Raw genomic sequence first — 25,133 nt, forward strand, 5'->3', positions numbered from 1 at the left:
GAGCTTGGGAAACAATACATTTCCTGAAATTATAGTATATGCAAAATTGTATGTTAGAATTTTTCCTAGAAGAGGGTCCAGACCTTCACGTCCTCAACAGGGACCTATCATCTTATATAAACCAAGAAAACCAAGTCACATATTAGCAAATATTACGTTGAATCATACTCAAAAGTTATGGATGTGCACGTATATTTTCAATTAACCAACAATGAGCTTAATCACAGTAGATGAAGAATGTGTAAATACTTTCTGGAAGGAGGAGTACAGACATACCCACATATCCATGTTTTATTTAAGAAGACACTAAGTATGTGTACTATTTAAAAATAATATTCAAAAATCCACAATCCATCTGGGTTATCAAATAGTTTACTTGCTAAAGAACCTAAAGGACCATAGTAAATATACTCTTAGAAAAGACAAGAATATATATGTAGGAGAACTGAATCAAACAGATTTTATTCAACTTTTTAGATGAGGAAAACAAAGGATACAAAATAAGTCATAAGAAATGCTTTCTTATACCACTATCTCAAACAAACCACTTTCAATATTTTACAAAATGCTCACACAGCAAATATGAAAAGCTTCAACACTCTCCCTTTGTAACTTGCTGCAATAAATGCAACTTTAACAAATTTCTTCTGTATCTTAAAAGCTGAATTACTAATTTTTATGATGTTAGTCATTTTTATTCATATACTTTTAATGACATCATTGCCAATACATACATTATTTTCTTTAACTTTATTTTTACATTAAGCCAACATCTGTCATGCAGCCAGCAAAAATCTTACAGTAAATTACACAGGTTTGTAGTCCAATTTAGACTCCAGCTTCTTAGAATCAGCCACTTTTCTGACTGCTTTCATGAAGTCTTCCTGTACTACAAAATCATGATCAGCACGAATTGCGAACATACCTGTGGAGAATAAAACAACATGACTGCTATATATCACATATGAATTATATGTTCATTATAAGAAAAACAATATAATTCTATGGAATAAATGTGAAGCTTAGATTTATTACTTCTGAGCCAGTAGTTCTAATTTGCTAAAAACCACTATCTTTTTCAATTAAAATCCACAGGCTGGGCGTGGTAGCTCACGCCTGTAATCCCAACACTTTAGGAGGCCAAGGTGGGCAGATTGCGACGTCAAGAGATTGAGACTATCCTGGCCAACATGGTGAAACCCCATCTCTACTAAAAATACAAAAAATAAAAAAAAATTAGCTGGGCATGGTGGCGTGCGCCTGTAGTCCCAGCTACTGAGGAGGCTAAGGCAGGAGAATGGCTTGAACCCAGGAGGCAGAGGTTGCAGTGAGCTGAGATAGTGGCACTGTACTCCAGCCTGGCGACAGAGCAAGACTCCATCTCAAAAAAAAAAAAAAAAAAAAAAATCCATAGCAGTGTTGTGATTATTTTCTAAAACAAAAACAGGTAAGACAATTATATGAATATTTAACACCCGGTTCAAGGCCAGGCACGGTGGCTCACACCTGTAATCCCAACACTTTGGGAGGCCAAGGTGGACGGATCACCTGGGGTCAGGAGTTCAAGACCAGCCTAGCCAACATGGTAAAACCCCATTTCTACTAAAAACACAAAAATTAGCCGGGCGTAGTGGTGGGCGTCTGTAACCCTAGCTACTCGGGAGGCTGAGGCAGGAGAATCGCTTGAACCCGGGAGGCAGAGGTTGCAGTGAGCCAAGATCGAACCACTGTACTCCGGTCTGGGTGACAGAGTGAGGCTCCATCTCAAAAAAATAAATAAAATAAAATCAGGTTTAAATGGTCCCTGTATCTGATTGTAGCTCTTAATAAAAACAAGCATAAAAAACCGAAGCAAATCAAAACTACCAACACATATACATTTTAAGCGTAATTTAACTTCACAAGGAAGCAATTTGCTGGAAGGCACACATTTATGGGGAAAAAAATCTTGAGTAAGTTTGATAGCCATTTTTTGTTAATAATCAAAAACTTTGAGAATAGGGAATCATATAGAAAGCCAACAGCGGGTTTTAGCAAAACCCAGAGTCATTATTCATGTGTTAAAATTTACCTAATTTATGTACAAATTGGTATTTTTATTAGATTCATATTTGAGTATCACAACTCAATTTTTTCCTTCAACTTTTTGACAAGTACCTTCTCAAATACTATTTCACAAAGGGGTAAAAGTTTCCTTGTATGCAGTTTTTTAAACATTAGTTGTGTCATGGATATGAGTCCCAGATTTCGAGATAATCCTAACTCATGATAAACTAAAGCAGATAAGGTTATTGCTATCTACTAATTAAATGAATTCTAATATTTCCATTGAGGATCTGCCTGTACTGAATTTTCACTTACATAAAATGAGGGAGTTAAAATAGAAGATTTCAAGGATTATTTCCTATCTTTCCTTTCTAGATTTCTACATAAGGAAACAATCTATGTTGTCCTAGAAACCAGGTGAATGGAAATGACTGATTTTTAAAAAATAACAAAGTTTCAAAACTTGTTTAGAAAGCTACAGTGAAACTAGGTAAGTTATTTTTGTAAACCTTGCACACATGGCTGTTTTCCAAATCACTTTAGTGAATGAGTAAATCTGCACAAGAGATGCCTGGGCAGGCCTGGTAGCTTTTGCCTGTAATCCCGGCACTTTGGGAGGCCCAGGTGGATGGATTACTCGGGCTCAGGAATTTGAGACCAGCCTGGACAACTTGGTGAAACCCGTCTATACAAAAAATACAAAAATTAACTGGGTGTGGTGGCGCATGCCTACAGTCCCAGCTACTGGGAGATAAAGGAGAAATGATCAGGTCTGGGCTACAGGGAGCAGTTATCATGCCACTATACTCCAGCCTGGGCCAGAGTGAGACTCCATCTCAAAAGAAAAAATAAAACAGAGATGTATTCTAATCCAAAAGAGATAATGTCAGGACCTGAACAGGAAGGGCAACTGTAGTTGAATCAAGTGTATTTTAACTTACAGAAAAATGTTAACAAAACAGGCTTCAAGTCTAAAAAGAAGATAAGAATTTCAGTATGTTTCCAGATGTGAATGTCCCACCTAGTTAAAAAACTAAAATTTTAATACACACAGAAGTTATAGCTCGTTTGCAATAACTAAAGGTAAATTTGTAAGAATATGTAAGGAAAAAAAGCATATACTTTGATAGCAACAGCCTTTAAGTTCACTGCACAGCTTGCATTTGGATTACAATCTAACCAAAACAATCTTCTGATAATAATTTGGTCTGGTTTACATTTTGGAAAGAGAATGTCATAAATTACTCTAACTTGTTCAAGCTATATGACAGTTTACCTCTAAATAGTTTAGTTTATTGATAAGGCTCTGTGAGCAGGATTTACCCTGATTTGTATTGACAGCATTTCTAGATGTGAACGGAAGTATCTGACCTGCATATGTGATGCAGATACTGACTCACAGCATACCCAATACCCATGAAGATACCTGTACTGAGAAGCCCTCCCTGAGCAGCCGCTTTAAACACTGTGCTGAATTTACTAAGGCTAAACATGATATGAAAAGCAAGAGGAAATCACATATTCTAACACTTAAGAAAATCTATAACCTATAAAGTCAGTAACTATACTGTAGAAGTTTATTTTTTCTATTTAAAGATTCTGTATGGAAGACAAAAACTAAATGATTCTAGGTAGGGTATTAAAGCTATTTGGTACTGGAAATAAAAATGGCATCACACAATTTTTACATACCGTGTAGAAGTGAAAAAAATAGTATCACACAATCCACAGAGAATTACATTTAAATACTACATTTTACACAAATGGCATGATCACATAATTCATAAATCAATCTTTCAAAACACTGCTCATAGACTAGTATTAGACAACATACACAATTCATTTTGCAGCAGATACCTCTGGTGCTGGCCCATTCTAATTCCAGCCACAGGTGTGGTAGGCAATTCTGTAGCACCTCAGACTTACTTCAGGGGGCCAGTGTTCTATTACATGCCTCTCCTTCCACATTCTACCCTAAGGCATGTAGAAGTGCAAAGGAGTTAACACTACCAAGGGCAAATCTCATCCAATGGGGGATGAGTACTGGTAAATAAATGTTCTAGTCTCCCAACTTTCAGCTGGGTGATCCTGGAAGGCATTCTGTATGTTTCTCTGAGATCTAACCTCCCTTTCCTACGGCATCTACCTCAATGGTGCACCCTCATATTAGCTTTCCCTCTTTCCATCTCACTTGCCCTGTTTCTCCTATTTCATGGAATCAATTACTAAAAGAACAGCATGAACCCAAATCCTTGCAAAGTCTACGCTCTGCTTTCAGACAAACTCAGAACGGTTTCAGCAAATTTTAAAAATCAAAATCAATAGTAAAACTGTACTTTAAACCCTTACCTGCTTCAGTACAAACGTTTCTCAGGTCTGCTCCATTAAAGCCATCTGAAAGCTTCACAATTGCTTCATAATCTGTTTAGAAAAAATACTAGAAATTAGTTTTAAAAATTAGACCTTTACTTGATTTATGCCCACATCGAAAATTTAAACTGAAGAGCTTACTTTGAGTTTGATCAGCTAGACATCACCTCTGTTAACATTCCACAATATTAATATCCAAAAACTAAGACTTCTGTTAAATAAACCAGCACTAAGCAGAATTAGACACACCCCTGAAACTTTAAAAACAGGAAATATCACCAAAATCTCAAAATATCTTAACCCATTTTTATACAGTGAAATAGCTATGCACATGTGAACTCCAGATACCTGTTAAGCTATGACTCTTAACAAAACTGTAATCAAATCTTTAATTTGAATAAACCTATAACACTCAAAACCAATTATAACAATGGAATTTACTTTGTTTACTTTAATCATACAAGCCAAATATAAAGTATAGCAAAACTGAAATGTAATCATACATAATTGTATCACATGGAATTTTTAAATGCTACAGCAGGCATTAGCTAGCTTCTCTGGTTTCTGAGCAAGATTCAAGTGGTGAAGTATCAGATCTATGGTAGCAGTAATAAAGTGAGTTCTCCACCCACCCACATAACAGACATGAATCGAAGAGCTATAGGACTGGGGTAGCAGCAATGGATCTGATACAGAATAGGAAGAGAAATAAGACAGCTCAGGCTACTATAGTTTGAATAACTTTGATGATGCACTGTTTGGTCAGGCAATATAGGGCATGCCGTTCTCTATTTGAAATCATACAGATATTCATGAATTGTCTTTAATCAGGTTTAAGTTCATTGTAAGCTTCCTGAGAGCAAGAATTCCCAAGGCTAGCACAGTATCTGGCATCTAGCAAGAGCTCAGTATTTGTGGAAGAAACCTGTACATTGACATCCTTTGTTCAGGTCAGTCTTTCCAGCTCAAAACTCTCTAACAGGGGCAATGAAGATAGTGAAAGTCAACAATCAGCTATTTGTCATTATTCTGGACCATTAACTTCTAAAGAGTTTTTAAGGCTGCCTGGAAATTATACTAGATTTCCCTAGTCTGGAGGTCAGCAAACTTTTTATGTAAAGGGCCAGAGAGTAAATACTGTATGCTTTGCAAGACATATGGTTTCTGCTGTAACTATTCAACTCAGCTATTCCAGTAGGAAAGCAGCCATAGCAACAGATAAATGAGCATGCTTGGGTTACAACAAAACTTTGTTTCCAAAAACACAGGGCAGGCAGAATTTGGCTCACAAGCCATGTTTTACTGGCCTGCACCCTAGTCCAATCCCTCACTTCCATAGATAATGACTTTATACCTTCTCCTCTGTCCTCAAATCTCTAAGAATACTTCCCTATTTTCATTCTGAACGTGCGTTCTACTTCACTGAGAAAACAGAAGCATTCAGAAAAAAACACTTCTACAAGTTCCTGCACTATCTAAGAACCTGTCATCATAAGCATCTATGTACTCTGCCTTTCCTCCCGTCTCATAAAAGTATACATATATATAGGGCCAATCCCTCTTCAAGGAAAGAACATTGCTAATTTCTCTTTCTCCTAGGTCATTCCCAGTCGCATTATTAAAAAAAAAAAAAAGGTGTGGGGGAGGTTGCAAACTCTTCCATCTTAAAGAAAACTCTGCCAAATCCTCATTGGCATTCCCCTTCTACTTCTTCTGTCCCCTCTGTAGAACTCTTAAAAGAAATGTCTAAACTCAATGCCTCTCCTCCCAATCTCTCTGAAACCCATCTGAAATAGGCTTTCACCTCCACCACTCCCAAGAAGCTACTTTTGACAAGATTACCAATGACCTCCACATAGTTAAATCCAAAGGTCTACTTTGAGAACTCTTTATCTGACCTATTGTCAGCATTTAACAGGAATCAATTAAAAAAAAAACAAAAACAAAAAACCAGGCCGGGTGCAGTGGCACACGCCTGTTATCCCAGAACTTTGGGTGGCCGAGGTGGGCAGATTGCTTGAGCCCAGTAGTTCAAGATCAGCCTAGGCAACATGGTGAAACCCCATCCCTACAAAAAAACAAGCCAGGGTTGGTGGTGTATGCCTGTAGTCCCAGTTAATCAGGAGGCTGAGGTGTGAGGATCATTTGAGCTTGGGAGGCAGAAGTTGCAGTGAGCTGGGATCACACCATTGCACTCCAGCCTGGGCAAGAGTGAGACCCTGTCTCTAAAAAATAAATTACCTTCTTGGTAAGGCCTTCCCTGTGCTAATCCTCCCTGTCGTTTAAAAACATATATCCTCATGTCTGCTCCTGGCACTTTCCTAATTTCCTATCCCCCTTTTCTTTTTTTTTTTTCCCCCCTGAAACAGGGTCTTGCCAAACTGGAGTGCAGTCACATGATCATAGCTCCCTGCAACCTCAAACTCCTGGCCTCAAGTGGTCCTTCTGCCTTGGCCTCCCAAAGCATTAGGATTACAGGAGTGAGCCACCATGCCCGCCCCCGACTTTCTTGCTTTATTTTTCTCCATAGCACTTATCATCATCTATTATACTTTGTTTTACTAACTTTATCTGTTTTTTCCTAACAAGAATGTAAGTTCTCTAATGGCAGAAATTTGTCTGTTTTGTTCCTTGCTATATTGCCAGCCCTTACAAAACACTTAGAATGGTTTCTAGCATATAGTAGATGCTCAATAACTATTTGCTGAATTTAAAACCACCACATTTGCTGAATTTAAAACCAGATTTAGGAAACTATCCGTAATTTCTAACAGTATTTTTCTTCATTTACCAAATGTAAATACCTATAAAATAGATGACTTCCTTACCTATTTCACCATGCTTTGTAATGGGACCTGCATGGATTTTCAGTATGTCTAATCTTGCTTGTTCATTTGGCAAATCAATATCTGAAAATAAAAAATTATTTTATAGTCCAGTTTTATCTTTTTTAAAATACAGTGGAAGGTACAGTGAAGTATGGAAAAAGAAATGAGCACAAAGGGAAATGGACAGTAGGTAAAGAATCTTAACTCACGTATTTTTCTATCTAATCTTCCTGGACGCAGCAAAGCAGGATCCAGTGTATCTGGTCTGTTTGTAGCCATGATCATTTTAACTCTATGCAGAGTATCAAATCCATCCATTTGATTCAGTAACTAAGAATATTAGGAATCAGATTTTACAAAACATTCTTACCATTAAAAAAATAGCACACACCTTTTATATGTCTAATGCCATGAAATGTATTGTCTACAGATAGATATGTTTTATCTTCAGAATGGTCATTTGATAGAATTCTACTTTTTTCTCTCTCTTACATAAAGAGATATACTTTCTAGCCTCCAAGTTCTAAGCTAGATTATGTATTTTTTAATAGCTATGTATCTTTCTACAGCTACCAGGTAGTTTTAATAAATCTGAAGGCTTCCATCATGTCAAGAATTATCAAATTAAACTATGTGGATCTAATTTCCAATGTCCAGAATTTTATCAATTATTTTTCAAAATAAAAGCTAATAATAAAATCCAATATATAAAGTGCTTATGATATGTCAGACATAACATTTATATTAGGATAACTGGATACAAAGATTTTTCTACAAATTTGATAATAAACCGATAATTTTTTTTTTTTTTGAGACAGAGTTTTACTCTGTCACCCAAGCTGAAGTACTGTGGCCTGATCATTGCTCACTGCAACCTCTACCTCCTGGGCTCAACCAGTCCTCCCACCTCAACCTCCTGAGTAGCTGGGACTGTTTTTTTTTTTTTGTGACAGACTCTCGCTCTGTCACCCAGGCTGGAGTGCAATGGGGCGATTTCAGCCCACTGCAACCTTGCCTCCTGGGTTCAAGCAATTCTCCTGCCTCAGCCTCCTGAGTAACTGGGATTACAGGCACGCGCCACCACGCCCAGCTAATTTTTGTATCTTTAGTAGAGACGGTGTTTCGCTACGTTGGCCAGGCTGGTCTCGATGCCCAGACCTCATGATCTGCCCACCTGGGCCTCCCAAAGTGCTGGGATTACAGGCAGAAGCCACCACGCCTAGCCTATTTTTTCAAATAATTCTACTGTACACAGAAATACTGAAAGACATAAAAAAATTGTCCTCAATTTCTAAAGTTTTCTTGAATAAATGAAAAACCTTACTGCATTTAACAAACTCTCTAAAATATAGCTAGTCTGACAATATGTTAGTTGATGATATATTAGTTACTTAAATAAAATTAGTATTTGTGTTATTTAAAAATATCTCAATTTAAGGTTTCTAAGAGATTTTATAATTTCCAAATGCTATGTTATCTTCTGAGCAGATCTGTATAATTTATGAAAAAAGATTTTTCAAATACTTCTAAGGAGAAAGAATTTGACACTTTACCCATGCTACCTAGTTTCTATTTGAAGTGGAAAATGTATTTGGACTCTTGAATCACTTTCACAGAATTTGGAGTGGGGAAAGGTAAAACTGGGGGAAGGCTTTATGTGCATTCTTTCATTCTGTCATCTATCCTCTTCAATTATCAAAACTATTTTAGTTGCCTCAGTCTCAGCAATAAAGTGAGAGAAAAAAATAATTTTGAGCAGCTTCATACATAATTATAGCTCATTTATTGCCAACAGTCTTAATATGACCATTACAAAAAATGTCTTCATAAAACTACTGCAAGATCACATTCATAAGAATTTAAATATATGAATGACTGATCTGCTCAAAAAAACACAGAATAGTACAGGTATACACCAAATGGAATCTGGCAGATAGCCTTATTTTCTAGTAGTCATTTTCTTAAGAGTTTGTGATAGAGAAACACGTTTGTTCCTGACAATATTTTCAAATTTCATATTTCATTTAAAATGTTCTATATATTTTGACTATCAAATATGCAATGTTCAGTTCTTCATTTAATAAACATTGGTTTCTTTATAAACCCCCTTTACCAAATATTACCTCCATTAACGTTCTCTGAATCTCTCTGTCAGCTGAAGTACCCTCAGAAAACCGACGACCACCTAAGATAGTAGATTTGGAAATTTATATGCATTACTCTTTTCCTCTACAACCATCATTTAAGAAAACAGGACATAACAGTCTGTGGCTTAAAACATTAAGATGAAAATTAAAGAGCAAGAATTATGCTGACGAAGTTAGACTTGATTTTGGTGTAACATTTCTCATTTTCTTAAAGTGAAAAGTTATTTATTGAGACGGAGTCTCGCTCTGTCGCCAGGCTGGATTGCAGTGGCGTGATCTCGGCTCACTGCAACCTACGCCTCCTGGGTTCAAGCGATTCTCGTGCCTCAGCCTCCTCAGTAGCTGAAATTACAGACACGTGCCACCACATCCAGCTAATTTTTGTATTTTTAGTAGAGACAGGGTTTCACCATGTTAGCCAGAATGGTCTCGATCTCCTGACCTCGTGATCTGCCCACCTTGGCCTCTCAAAGTGCTGGGATTACAGGCGTGAGTCACCACGCCTGGCCATGAGAGGTTATTTATTAAAATTGGTTAAAGTAACATCTGATTCATTGTGGTATCTACTTCATACAAGTCACAATTACAGATTAAGAGAGGGAAAAAGGTTCTTTTACATTTAAAAAAAAAGTCCTAAAACTTTCAACAAGGGTGTTATTCTTACCAATAGCATCTATTTCATCCATAAAAATGATGCATGGTTGATGATCTCTAGCATAATTAAACATTTCTCTGATCAAACGAGCACTTTCACCAATGTACTTGTCTACAATAGAACTAGATACAACCTGATTAAAGGAAAAACAGTAAGGTAAATATAAGATAATTCAAGTAAAATTAAATTTCAATAAGTACAAAATAATCTTCCCTTTACCTTTAAGAAATTGCAGTCCAGCTGGCTAGCAACGGCTCGTGCCAACAGTGTTTTTCCCGTACCTAAGAATGACAAAAGAAGTCTTAATTAGATGGTAAGGTAGAAAGAAATTTGTTTTGAGACACGCAATCACTCTGTCACCTAGGCTGGAGTGTGGCGAGATCACAGCTCACTGCAACCTTGACCTCCCAGACCCAAGTGATTTTCCCACCTCAGCCTGCCATCACGCACAGCCAAGTTTTTCGTTTGTCTGTTTTTCAGAGACGGGGTCTCTCTATGTTGCCCAGGCTGGTCTTGAAATCTGGGGCTCAAGTGATCCTGCCACTTCAGCCTCCCAAAGTGCTGGGATTACAGGCAGGAGCCACCGCACCCGGCCTATGTGAAACAAATTTTTAAAATCCTTTTAAGAATATAATCGTTTAGCAAGTAAATTTTCCAAAATGACAGCTAAATCCTAAATAGAATTTTCATTTAAAATTCCAAAGTACTTGGCCAGGCGTGGTGGCTCACACCTGTAATCCCAGCACTTTGGGAGGCCGAGGCAGGCAGATCATGGGGTCAGGAGGTCGAAACGTGAAACTCTGTCTCTACTAAAAATACAAAAAATTAGCTGAGCGTGGTGGCACATGCCTAGTCCTACCTAATGGGGAGGCTGAGGCAGGAGAATCACTTGAATCCGGGAGGTGCAGGTTGCAGTGAGCTTATAATCTCGCCACTGCACTCCAGCCTGGGTGACAGAGCAAGACTCCATCTCAAAAAAAAAAAAAAAAAAAAATTCCAAAGTACTTCTGTTGTCAACATTAAAATGTTAATCAAAATGTTATAATTTTTTAAATCGATTTTAAATTGACAAATAAATTGTATATTTATGGGTTAAATTATGATACATGTATATATTGAAGAATGATTAAATCAGGCAAATCAACATATCCATCACCTCACATGCTTAGCATTACTTTGTGGTTAGGACATTTAAAATCTACTTTTAGCAATTTTGAAATAGCTAATACATTATTAATTATAGTCACCATGCTATGCAATAAATCACCTAGAACTTATTCCTCCTGTCTAAGTGAATTTTATATCCTTTGACCAACATCTCCCCTATCCCCATATACCACCACAACTTCTGGTAACCACCATTCTACTCTTGGTTTCTACGAGTTCAATTTAAGATTCCACATGAAAATGAGATTATGTGGCAACTGTCTTTCTGTGTCTGGCTTATTTCACTTAGTGTAACATCCTCTGGATTCATCCATATTGTCACAAATGACAAGGTTTCCTTTTTTAAGGCTGAATAGTATTCCAATGTGTGTATTTACCACATTTCTTTTTCTTTGAGACGGAGTTTCACTCTTGTTGCCCAGGCTGGAGTGCAATGGCACGATCTCAGCTCACTGCAACCTCTGCCTCCCAGCTTCAAGTGATTCTCCTGCCTCCACCTCCCGCGTAGCTGGGATTACAGGCATGAACTACTACACCCACCTAATTTTGTATTTTCAGCAGAGACAGGGTTTCTCCATGTTGGTCAGGCTGGTCTCGAACTCCCGACCTCAGGTGATCTGCCCGCCTCGGCCTCCCAAAGTGCCGGCATTACAGGCATGAGCCACTGCACCTGGCCACATTTTCTTTATCCATTCATCCATCGATGGGCAATTTTTAGGCTGTTTCTGTATCTTGGCTATGGTGAAATAATCATGGGACTGCAGCTATCTCTGACACAATGATTTCAATTCCTTTAGATATAAACCCAGAAGTGGGATTGCTGAATCATATAGTAATTCTATTTTTAATTTTTTGAGGAACCTCCATATTTTCAAAAATGGCTGTGCTAATTTACATTCCCACCAATAGTGTACAAGGGTTCTTTCTCTTTTCTCTACATCTTGCAAACACTTTTGTCTTTTTTATAATAGCAATCTACTTACAACATGGACTATGGCAGAAACTTCTGTTACATTAAAATACATTGGTCTATCCTGCGCACTGACTGGATCTTTTACTTATGAATATTTTAATATCAAGCATTGATTATTTGGAAACTATGGGTTGAGTTATGCAAATCTTCCAAATGTTGACATTTTTCATTAGACATTATAAAAAATTTTTGTTATTCTCACCACTTATCTCATCAGAAAAGTCTTTAAGTATTAATATATTAGAAAGCTGCCATGGCTGGACATTGTGGCTCATGCCTGTAATCCCAGCACTTTGGGAGGCTGAGGTGGGCGCGTTGCTTGAGCCCAGGAATTCAAGACCAGCCTGGGCAACATGGCAAAACCCTGCCTCTACTAAAAACACAAAAATTAGCCTGGCATGGTGGCACACACCTGTAGTACCAGCTACTCAGGAGGCTGAGGTGGAAGAATCACCTGAGCCCAAGAGGCAGAAGTTGCAGCGAGCCAAGATGATCACGCCACTGCACTCCAGCCTGGGCAACAGAGTAAGACTATCAAAAAAAAAAAAAAAAAAAAAAGAAAAAAAGAAAAAGCTGTCAACCACATAGTGCCAGATACATGTTTCTAAAAATTCTAATTTTCACTTGACAGTTCAAATTTTATCAATGGCAACAGATGGGGTCAGTTGTTTAACATGAAAAGGCTCAATTTGTTCGCTTTGGAAAAAATGTGTGCCAAATAACCAAAAACCAGTCTTGAGTAATCAATAATAACCAGTAACCAGTCTGATATCCACAGCGTATCTGTAAATGGTACATTCAAGCAAAAATAGTATTCCATAAAAAGCAATGAATTCAGCTGGCAACTTAAATAACTGCACTAGTGCTTTTCCTAAAGACAACTATCTTATTCAATATGCAACAGAAGTACTTTATATTTATTTTCCATTTTATCACAAAGAACACAAAATATTAACCAAAGATCAAGATTTAACAAAATTAATAATTTTTACTGTTTCACCAAGGACTTTAAAGTGAAACTGACTTTTTTTTTTTTTACACTGCAAGTATGTGGCAGTCAAGAACACAATGGCTACTAACTAGCACTGTTTCATGCCAACTAATGCCGATTCACACTACAGTGCAAATAATTTAATTTTACCCATGGTGCTCTTGCACCATCAGCACAAATGTCAACACAGTGGAAGAGCCAAACAACATTTTAGTTTTTTGTTTTGTGTCATTGTGGGGCTACATATGTCAAGCAGTATGCTATAGGTACATTTGCTTTATATAAAAACTTATTTTTTTTCTTTGTGAGGAGTCTCACTCTGTCAGCCAGGCTGGAGTGCAGTGGGGCAATCTCGGCTCACTGCAACCTGTGCCTCCCAGGTTCAAGCAATTCTCCTGCCTCAGCTTCCCGAGTAGCTGGGATTACAGGTGCACCCCACCACACCCGGCTCATTTTTGTATTTTTAGTAGAGACAGGGTTTCATCATGTTGGTTGGCCAGGCTGCTCTCCAACTCCTGACCTCCGGTGATCTGCCTGCCTCGGCCTCCCCAAGTGCTCGGATTACAGGTGTGAGCCACTGCACCTAGCTTAATATTTTAGTATTATAAAGTAGTTTTGACCTTACAGATTCCATGAAAGCACCTCTGGGTCACTGAACCACAATTTGAGGACTGTTGCACTAGAATCACATGGCCTGTTAAGATAAATGTACTGTGAGGCACAAATGCACTAAGCATGCCTCAAAGAACAGTAGACATAAATATCCTATCTCATTCTCACTCTGAATAGAGTAGAAGTTGGAACTGCCCACATCAAATTTCCATCTTATGGCCAGGCATGGTGGTTTATGCCTGTAATTCCAACACTTTGGGAGGCCAAGGTGGGCAGATCGCTTGAGTCCAGGAGTTTGAGATAGCCTGAGCAACATGGTAAAATCGCTTCTCTACAAAACATACAAAAATTAGCCAGACATGGTGATGCATGCCTGCAGTCCCAGCTACGCGGGAGACTGAGGTGGGAGAATCACTTGAGCCCAGAAGGCGGAGGTTGCAGTTAGCCGAGATCGTGCCATTGCACTACAGCCTGGGCAACAGAGTGAGACCGTGTCTCAAAAAAATAAAAATAAAAAAATTGTCTTTTGTTTTTAATTCCTTAATTCATTTATCTTATTGGTGGAGTAGAAATAATTCAATACCAACCTGGTGGTCCATATAACAAACAGCCTTTTGGAGGTATTATTCCTACACGCTGAAATAACTCTGGGTTTGTAAGCGGTAATTCTATCACCTAGAAAAGAAGTTAAATCTTTCTTAAAAAGTTAGTCAAGATTTTTAATGTACTTTCAAATACTTTAAGTCAAATATCACCTTAGTTAGGTGTACACATCATAACTCTTAATAGACCTAGACTTCCATGCCAGGTAAAACCATTTATATTAAGAGGTTTTGCTTCAGGTAGATTTAAGATCTCTTAAATCTAAAAAATTTTAAATAATGTTTTTTAAATAAACCACACACTTGATTGGGGTGATGGTTACACAGATACATAACTTGTCCAAACATATTTGAAATGTACACTTAAGAATCTACATTTTTTAATGTAATTATACCTGAATGAAAAATTATACTACAAAAAAAATCAGTTAAGTCAAATGAACATATAAACAAAAAGCACAACTCAAAAGATCTATACTAGTTTGCATTTGAAAATACAACACAAAATAATTCTAAAATGGGGGATGGATTTGACAACATACCAAGAGAAAAGGTATATACAATTTTTATCTGTTGGCATTTTGCCACGGCAGCTTTTAAAGAACAGTGTGTTCTGCTCTCAAGATTGATTCAAGGAAGAAAAGTGGAGACTAGAGAAATTGAAGATCTGAAAGTCCAATTTAAATTACTTATAGTACCAGTAACTTGAGAGAGAAATTTCATTTTTTTTTTTTTCTTTTTTTGAGACAGTCTGTTGCCCAGGCTGGAGTACAATGGCGTGATCCTGGCTCATTGCAACCTCTGCCTCCCGGGTACAAGAGATTCTCCTGTCTCAGCCTCCTGAGTAGCTGGGACTATAGGCGCCACCACCACATCTGGCTAATTTTTGTATTTTTAGAAGAGACGGGGTTTCACCGTATTGGCAGGCTGGTCTTGAACTCCTGACCTCAGATGATCCACCCACCTCGGCCTCCCAAAGTGCTGGGATTATAGGCGTGAGCCACCATGCCTGACCGAGAGAGAAATTTCTATTGAATAGTTGTGTTGGGCTAGGTGCGGTGGCTCATGCCTGTAAATACCAACACTTTGGGAGGCCAAGGCTGGAGGATGGCTTGAGTTCAGGAGTTTGAGAAGCCTGGACAACACGGTGAAACCCCATCTCTACAAAAATAAATTAGTCACGTGTGGTGGTGCATGCCTTCAGCTACCTGGGAGGGTGAGGTGAGAGGATGACTTCAGCCTGGGAGGTAGAGGTTGCAATGAGCTGAGACTACACCACTGCATTCCAGCCTGGGCAAAAGAACCAGACCCTGTCTCAAAAGAAAAAAAAAAAAAAAAAAGTTGTGTCCATATGTGCATAAAGCGTGACTAGGAAAAGCCAGAAGTGAGAGAAATCAATACTCTAAAATGTAAAGTATCTGCAGACAGTAAAGGATACTGCATGTATACATGGGATTCTTTCTGTTCCTATGGCTAATGCAGCAAATCACTGTTGAAAGCAAGTTTTCACCATTTTATGAAGCACTTGTTCTTCACCTGTTGCCCTTTCATGAATACAGGTGAGAACTGCCTTTTTTTTTTTTTACACTTAGACCAGTGCTTCTTCAAGTATTGTCAAAGAAAAATTTGGTTTCATAATCACTTGGAATGCTTATTTAAATGCTAATTCCTGTGCCTAGCCCCAATCTAGTCCATCAAAACCACTCAAAGGGCCTAGTAATGTGTATTTTTAATACGTTTTCCAAAAAAACTAATGTACTGAAGTATGAAAACTGGCTTAAAGCTTAAATCAGATTGTGTAAGACATTCCAATTATTCCCATTAATTCCTAAATATTCACAGCCTAATTCAGGATAAAATCCATAGGACAATATAATTTGCTTTATAGGTAACAGTTAAGCTGTCTGTGCAATGAAGTAAGGCAATCTTGATTTGATTCTTCACCTAAAAGCTTAAAATATTTAAGACAATCCTAAAGCCAGTGGTTTTCTTGAATGGCAGCCAACAGCTTTAACAAAATAAAATATTTAAGGAACAGGTACTCTACACTTCTGTAAGAGTGGGAAGCTAGTATTAATGAGGTTATGGAAAAAACTCATCACACACATTATCCAAATATGCTCTGACCCAAGTAACTTATTATGATAATCAAAACCACAGGATATCAGATTACATCAATTATTCTTAGCTTTTTCTCCGTTCCTTTGCCACAAAAAGAGCAGGATTTTTCTAATACCAAATTATCTCCAAATAAAAAAACAACAATAATTTTCACAGCTAGAAATTCAGTGCTATTCTTCTTAGCAAGAATAGTAAATACATAATATTCTTAACTATCCTTTAGAAGAAAAGTACTTTTTCATCCTGTTTCTCCTTTTAAGAATCCTAAAACTAGTAGTATTTATTAGCTAAGTTCAGAGAACAAGGCACACAGTACCAACCTCTCTTAATTCCCGGATCTGTTCTGATAGCCCTCCAATCTCAGAATAAGAAACATTCCCAGGGTCCTCATGAGACATGTTATAAACCAGTGGATCCACCTCTCTTGGCAAATATCTAGAATGAAAAGGTATGTATTTTTCTTTTGAAAGATATATTTTCTCTCAGCCTACAGATAGCATATAAATAACTTGCTCATGCAAGCACCTGTAGCTGATCTCATAAAGATGTGCTTAATTAGAAACTAGTAAAAGGGAAAAAGTGCCAAAATATTCAGTGATCTCAAGAAGCATATATCTCAGATAAAAACCACCCTTTGTGAAAATAAAAGGTAAACTAAATAGAATAAGAAACCCACCTCATGATAGTTAGTGTAGTCATATCCAAAGCAACTCTTGTTCCTGGCTTCAGCTTACTTTTGTCAAGCTAGTTTTGTAAAACAAAAGATATTACATAAACACTTAAAAAGGGAATAACACTCTAACAAGAGTTTAATATTTAGAAGCCAAATACTCATTTTTACCCTCCAGAGAGAACGCAAATATCAGATTATAAACTCTATACTAACAAAATGGCTTATAAAATAAGTAATTCAAAGTGATTTCCACCTGCTCCTTAAAAGCATGCCCCTTTGTGTAATCTCAGTGTATGTGGAAAGACTAACACGCAAAGCTTGAGGCAGCAATGGTACAGTGACTTTGGGAATTGCTACCAAAGCATTTATAGAAAAATCCCTTAGTGAACATTTTAGGGAAAGGAAAGGGAAGCATTTTAAAGGTGTGCTCGTCAGATTTATTTTGAAACGTACAGCTTCTGGGAAGAATGTGTGTTAAATGCTCATGAGAGTAGAGAAAAATGCATGGTTTCCCCTTAGAGATTTTTATTAAAATGCTTTAAAATTAAAGCCCCAAAACCCAGCAACCATCATTCATGCCTTTGCTACATGACAGACACATGCTGAGCACATTACACATTAGGTTGAATCATGCTAAATAATTTCTTGGCTTATCTGGCTAAAATTAGATAGAATCTACTAGATCTGCCTCACACTCAGGATGTTGTTACTTTTCAAAGATAAAGTTACTTTTTTTTTTTTTGAGATGGAGTACGGAGTCTCACTCTGTCGCCCACGCTGGAGTGCAGTGGCGCCATCTTGGCTCACAGCAACCTCTGCCTCCCCGGTTTAGGCAATTCTCCTGCCTCAGTCTCAAGTAGTTGGGATTACAGGTGTGCGCCACCATGCCCGGCTAATTTTTTTTTGTATTTTTTAGTAAAGACGGGGTTTCACCATGTTGGTCAGGCCGGTCTCGAACTCCTGACCTCGTGATCTGCCCACCTCAGCCTCCCAAAGTGCTGGGATTACAGGCATGAGCCACCCCACCCGACCCAAGTTACTTTTTAATAGTTTAAAAAACTGCATGCCAATACAATTTCGGAATCATATAAATTACTGACCACTTGTCACAGGATTTTACAAAGAGCTTCAAATTTAGGAAGATAGGCAAAACACTAGGATTAATATAACAATTAAGGAAAGAAAAACGGCTAAAAGTGAGGTTACTTGAAAAAATAAGAGGAGAAATCAATATGAAGTTATTTCAATATTTACATCTATAGGGAATACAGGCTGAGTATTCTTAATCTGAGAATCCAAAATGCTCTACAATGTGAAATTTTTTGAATGCTGACGTGATGCTCAAAGAAAATGCTCATCGGAGCATTTCAAATTTTTGATTTTTTAAATTAGGGATGCTCAACCAGTATAACGCAAATATTCTAAAATCTGAAAAAAAAAAAAAAAAAAAAAAAAAAAAAAAGCCAAAATCTAAAACATGTTTCTGGCTCAAGTATTTTGGATAAGGGATACTCAACTTATATATACTTTGGCTTTTCTAATGTTTTTCAGTTTTCAAATACAGTCTTGTCCTCATGCAACCTGAAATATCTTAGAAATGCCAACTTTTGGCATCCACAGAGACCTGAAAGGGACATGAAAACCCCTTGTCAGTTTAGGTATCTAATATTTTGACTTAGAAAATGTCAACCACTTATCTACTAGGCAAAATCCTAATAGGAGATTTAGTTCCTGGACTAAATTCTCCCTTACAGCCACGTTCTGTGAATGTTTTAAAACCCGAACCTGAAATGACAATTAAACAGAGAAAACTCTTCCAATGAATTTAAAAGAATTCTCTAAGGACACTTCCTAAAGAATAATACATAAATTGATTTCAGACACTACTGAATGACTTGAGGTCATTTGTTGGCATCTTTGATAACTGTAAAATAAAATTTAGAATTACTTCAACTTGCCCTACCCTAATCTAAATGACCTGATACAAAATTAACTCAGGCCATGGTACAGTCCATAAGTAACAGTTCTGAATGTCTAAATATAAACACAGGTAACTGATGGAATCTAACACTTTTAAGTCCTCTTTTAAAATGACATTAAAATAAAATGTCTATTTTCCAGTTCTAAAATACTTTTATTTCTAAGTGGCTATTAATAGATCTGACTGAGACAAGGTAATACAGTAGAAAGTACGGAACGCCAGGAGTCAAAGCCCATGGTTTGAATTCAGGCTTTGTTAATAACTAGCTATGTCTGAAGAAATCATCCTTGTGAGTTATGGGCATAAATGACCCACCTGCTTGCCTCAAGAATTAGAGACAATAACTTACATGAAACTGCTTTGTCAATCATCAGGCACTATACAAATATAAAGTATTACCTGTCGACGACAACCCACAACATATCTTGGTCCATTGGTAGCTTTAACAATGACTAGAAGAAAAAACATAAAAGAACTAATTGAAAAATAGAAAGTAAAAAAATACATACCCACGTTGAACTAAACCCTCTGGTTTAGCTGTATTTCTGTCCTCCAAGAAGACATTAGTTGAAGGAAAACTTAAGTCTATGCAAAAATACTCTCTCTCTGCATTATTGTCATTAAAATAATAAGCATTTCAAAAGTGAGACGTGGGCTGTTTCTTTAGTAATAAGCTAATTCACTCACATTTTTCTTCAGTTAACTGTTTAAGCACTTCACCCACAATCTAAGGAAGAAAATAAAAAGCATTACTTTTTGGCAACAGCTAAATAAAAAAGCAAATTACCATCACCCCCTATTCCCCAAACTCCATTACCTACCTGCCCAACACTTTGTAGGGCCTTCAGATCATTTTCAGACTTTTCATACTGCTTGGTAAGTTCTTTTAATTGTTCCCTTACTGAAATAACACAATTTGAACATTTTTAATTGAACAGTAATCTTAGTGTGTTTAAGTCGCTACGTCTCACTTTACTGTTTACGTAAGTCTATTTCACTTTACCTAAGTTTCACATCCACTATTTCAAACCATAAAAGAAATAATGCTGTTTGTAATGAGTAGGTGGCATGTATAACAACAAAATGTTACAGAGAAAGCACCATATTTTTACTTTCTTGATCGGCAATACTTGTTTAAGCACATCTTAAGTTATAGTCTTAACAGAGATTGACACACTGACACTTAGGATTTGCGACTACAAATCCGAATGATAATCAGTTAGACCCTTCCTCACCTCTTCACCTACCCACTTGGATTGTTCTCTGACATTCTACCCTAAATAAAGTCAACAAATGCAGTTCTCCACAGAATCATTTAATTATGGTCCTCCATTTAATTAAACCACTCATGCTTTTCAATGAAAATGTACTGAAAAAAAAGTTAAGCACTCAGGAGGTAAGGGAAATTTGTATGCCTGATACAGTACAACACGAAACACGACAAGACGATATGGGTTATTATGACAACTGGAACACTTCTCTCTTAAGCTCCGCGGCCGCCTTTCGACTCCAAGAACAAGCCGACTCCCTGAGTCTCATCTCTTGTTTGAGCTTACTTGACTCAAGCGCCTTTCCCTCTCCGAGTCCCGGGACTGCACCAACACCGCCCTCCTTGCACCCTAACCTGGGAAACATCCTCGGCCCACTTCCCCACTCCTCCTCTACTTCTTTTTCATTTCCACCTCAAGGCCGCGGATGTTCTGTCACCCGGGCTGGACTGGGCCATTTCTACACCCGAAGGAGTGCTGCTCCACAAGCTCAGGGCCGGATGACAAAGCGCCTTGTCCCTGGCCCTAGGCCTGGTCATCTCTAAGGCTCGGTTGCCGGGCTCGGCGAAAGGCTTCTACTTTGTCAGAGGCAGAAGCGAATGGCGGCACTTGATTACATGGAAAGAAAGGTGCACTCACACTCCTTAAGACGGCCGTCGATCTCCTTGTGCTCAAGCAGCTTCTTGCGGTAGTCCTGAAGCGCCTTATCTCTAGGGTCCGCCATGATGAGAAGCCGTCTCTCATAGGGGATGCCGGGAATGGCCATAGCCGTCCGGGCGGGGAAAGGGGCGGGGCGAGGGAACGAAACCCGGCCTGGAGGGGTGGGTTCGCCCATGAACCCGCCCCTTCCGGTTGGCCCCGCCTTTCTACTCCACTTCCACCTCTATGTCTGGGTTCACCTACAGCGCCGGCATGCACTGAAAGAGGCCTCCACCCATACCGTTTCTTGCAAGCCGAGATAGGTGAAGCAGGACTCAATTATCCCGGTCTTCCCCTGAGAGGCCTCAGTAGTAAGTCACTACTGTCCCGGAAGTATAAAAGGCTCTGTAATAAACTGAGATGGCAGTAGGAAATGTGTAATACCTCAAAAGAGTTCCGATGGCCTGTCGACACAACACAGATGGCCTTTGTTATAACACGGTACTGTCCAAGACCTCCACGTGGTGGAGAAGTAGACAGTTTTATTCGTCCATTCAGTCAGTGAATGAGGTATTAAAGGTAGATCTGCTTATCATTTGGTGGGAAATAATAAAAAAAAATTCAGAGTTTCACAAATACTATGAAGGAATTAAAACACGGTGAGAAGTATGGTGGGAAGAATTAATCTAGAACAGATATCTGAGATGAGAAGGAGCCAGCCTTGCAACAACTGAAGAAAACCTAAACAGTGCAAGTCTTGGAGTGGAGTGGGGTGGGGGGGTGTGGGTAGAAAGCTTGGCTCACTTCCAGGAACAGAAAGGAGGCCAATGAGACCAGTAGGGGGTGGGTTGTAGAGATGTGGGGTACAAGATAAAGATGCTGAAGTAGGCTGAGGCAGGAACTTTGGAGTCTGATAGAACCTTCAGATTTATGTATTTATTTATTTATTTATTTTTGAAATGGAGTCTCGCTCCTGCCGCACAGGCTGGAGCGGTGGCGCGATCTCGGCTCACTGCAACCTCCACCTCCCGAGTTCAAGCAATTCTCCTTCCTCAGCCTCCGGAGTAGCTGGCATTACAGGTGTGCACCACCACGCCCGGCTAATTTTTGTATTTTTAGTAGAGACGGGGTTTCGCCATGTTGGCCAGGCTGGTCTTGAACTCCTGACTTCAGGTGATCCACCCTCCTCAGCTTCCCAAAGTGCTAGGATTACAGGTGTGAGCCACTGCGCCCGGCCAGATTTTTTTTTTTTTTTTCGAGTCTGTGTCTCACTCTGTCACCCAGGCTGGAGTGTAGTGGTGCGATCTTGGCTCACTGCAACCTCTGCCTCCCCGGTTCAAGCGATTGTCGTGCCTTACCCTCCTGAGAAGTTGGGATTACAGGCGCCCGCCACCACGCCGGGCTCATTTTTGTATTTTCAGCAGGGACGGGGTTTCACCATGTTGGCCAGGCTGGTCTCGAACTACTGACCTCAAGTGATCCGCCTGCCTCAGCCTCCCAAAGTGTTGGGGTTACAGGCGTGAGTCACTATGCCTGGCCAACTTTCAGATTTTTGTGATTTGGGGAAAATTACATACTCCCTCAATATCTCTGTAAAATGATCATAATAATTGCACTTATCTAATAGGGTTGTCATGAGTGTTAAATAGGATAATATGCCTAAACACAACATCTGCCACATAGTATGTACTCAACAGTGTTCTTTTGAATAGATATTTATTTTAAGGGTAGTAATGACTCCAATTTTTGCAGTACAGGTCCTCATTGCTATACATACTCTTGCTATCATTGTTCCTGGGGACAATTAATTGTTGTCCAAAAAAAATGAGTAAAATTCTCCAAATAGATTCCATTTGGTCTCACCTTATCCAATGGCCATGAATGTTTGAGTTTAAATATATATATCCTAATCCTAAATATACAAATAAAGTACAATTTTTTTTTTTTTTTTTTTTTTTTCTTGAGACGGAGTCTTGCTCTGTGGCCCAGGCTGGAGTGCAGTGGCGCAATCTTGGCTCACTGCAAGCTCCGCCTCCTGGGTTCACGCCATTCTCCTGCCTCAGCCTCTCCGAGTAGCTGGGACTACAGGCGCCTGCCACCACGCCCGGCTAATTTTTTGTATTTTTTTAGTAGAGACGGGGTTTCACCGTGGTCTCGATCTCCTGACCTCGTGATCCGCCCGCCTTGGCCTCCCAAAGTGCTGGGATTACAAGCATGAGCCACCGCGCCCGGGCGAAATTTTTGTAAATTAATTACCCAAAGTCACATAAAGGATGCCTTCAAATTTATTAGGAACAATTCTCATGGGTATTGTGTGAATATTCCATTCTATTTTTCTTTTTTCTTTTCTTTTTTTTTTTTGAGATGGAGTCTCGCTCTGTTGCCAGGCTGGAGTGCAGTGGCGCGATCTCGGCTCACTGCAACCTCCACCTCCCGGGTTCAAGTGATTCTCCTGCCTCAGCCTCCTGAGAAGCTGGGATTACAGGCGCGCACTACCACGCCCAGCTAATTTGTATTTTTAGTAGAGACAGAGTTTCACCATGTTGGTCAGGCTGGTCTCGATCTCCTGACCTCGTGATCCGCCCGCCTCGGCCTCCCAAAGTTCTGGGATTACAGGCGTGAGCCACCGCGTTCGGTCAATTTTTCTAAATGTGACTGGGTTCTTGCAGTATACAATGAACAAGGAGGCTGTATTGGGCAGGGATAGTCCCTTCTCCCACTCAGTTGCAACTACTCTGGTCAAACTAGTCCATCCATACCAAAATATGTCACCTCTGACATCAAGAAGTAAAGAAGAGAGGACAAGGCAGAGAAAGAAAGCTCAGTTTGGCTCAATTTAAAATATTTATGAGCACATACTGATTGGTTATTTTAACATTAATCACATCAATATTTTAAACTCCCTTAACCCTTGTTCTTTTTCTTTTACCCATCTGGCAGCATTTCAACTTCAGATGAATCTTCTATCTTCCCCATGCCTACACTAGCCCTGTTACTTTTTTGTTTGTTTGTTTGTTTTTTGTTTTGAGCAGGAGTCTCGCTCTGTCGCCCAGGCTGGAGTGCAGTGGCGTGATCTTGGCTCGCTGCAATCTCTGCCTCCCGGGATCAAGGGATTCTCCTGCTTCAGCCTCCAGAGTAGCTGGGACTACAGGTATGTGCCACCACACCCGACTAATTTTTGTATTTTTGGTAGAGATGGGGTTTCACCGTGTTGGTCAGGCTGGTCGTAAATTCCTGAGCTCAGGTGATCCACCCGCTTTAGCCTCCCAAAGTGCTGGGATTACAGGTGTGAGCCACCGCGCCTGGCCGTTACGTTTTTATACATGCCTATAAGACTGTATTCTTCTCCATCTGAAAATGTAGCTCAACTTGTAATTATATATTCTTAAATGTGACTAAATGTTTAGAGTCTTTTCCCTGCAGTGGACTGTAACCCCTCGGAAAACAAGGACTATGACTATTTATTTCCCCTGATTGGATCCCCAGTGTCTAGCACAGTGTCTGAAATAAAAAGGATACATGTATATTGAATGAATGAATATGTCAGGTGCTAAGATGGGTAACCAGAGTTATAAAGAGACTAAGAAATGTGACCAGTACTCAAGGAACTTAAAATATCATAAAGTGAAAACAGGAAAATACAAATGCGACCAAAAAATGAAAATGAGAACATATAGGGTGGAAGAGATATAAGAAGGTAGGGCATATCTTAGTTTATTTTGGAGTCATTAAAAGTGATGTCATAACAAACGGTAATGAGATTGATGTAGACCTTCAAAAATCATGTAAGGATAGTTTCTCAATCTATTTTCCTATAACTTGGCACAGATGAGTGTGGTCATTTTAAAATATGTACACAAATTATTTGATACTTTCCACTTCAAGAACTGGAGCATAATTCCCCTTCCTTGGACCTAGTGACTTGCTCTTGATAAATAAAGTGGAAGTGACAGTGCACAACGATGGAAACTAGATCACAAAAAGTGTTGAGCCTTCCTTTTGACTCTCCCTTGGATAACTCCCTGTGGGAGAAGCCAGTTGTCACGGCATGAGGACACAT

The 25,133-nt window shown here is 38.9% G+C and overlaps 1 protein-coding gene across 1 annotated transcript; it reads right to left on the reverse strand.

Moving 5' to 3' along the window:
• Positions 1–435: 435 nt before the first annotated feature.
• PSMC6 (proteasome 26S subunit, ATPase 6) lies at positions 436–23,469 on the reverse strand. The gene is made up of 14 exons (XM_055289342.2): positions 21,074–23,469; positions 19,988–20,067; positions 19,854–19,893; positions 19,566–19,618; positions 17,189–17,256; positions 16,833–16,947; positions 14,377–14,464; positions 10,266–10,327; positions 10,056–10,179; positions 9,368–9,429; positions 7,454–7,574; positions 7,245–7,325; positions 4,396–4,467; positions 436–925 (listed from the first exon to the last, which is right to left on the reverse strand). The coding sequence occupies exons 1-14, from the start codon at positions 21,267–21,269 to the stop codon at positions 807–809; spliced, it is 1,281 nt and encodes a 426-aa protein (XP_055145317.2). The 5' UTR covers positions 21,270–23,469; the 3' UTR covers positions 436–806.
• Between the last annotated feature and the right edge of the window lie 1,664 nt (positions 23,470–25,133).

Source organism: Symphalangus syndactylus, chromosome 8, assembly GCF_028878055.3.
Source record: "Symphalangus syndactylus isolate Jambi chromosome 8, NHGRI_mSymSyn1-v2.1_pri, whole genome shotgun sequence".
Taxonomy (NCBI): domain Eukaryota; kingdom Metazoa; phylum Chordata; class Mammalia; order Primates; family Hylobatidae; genus Symphalangus; species Symphalangus syndactylus.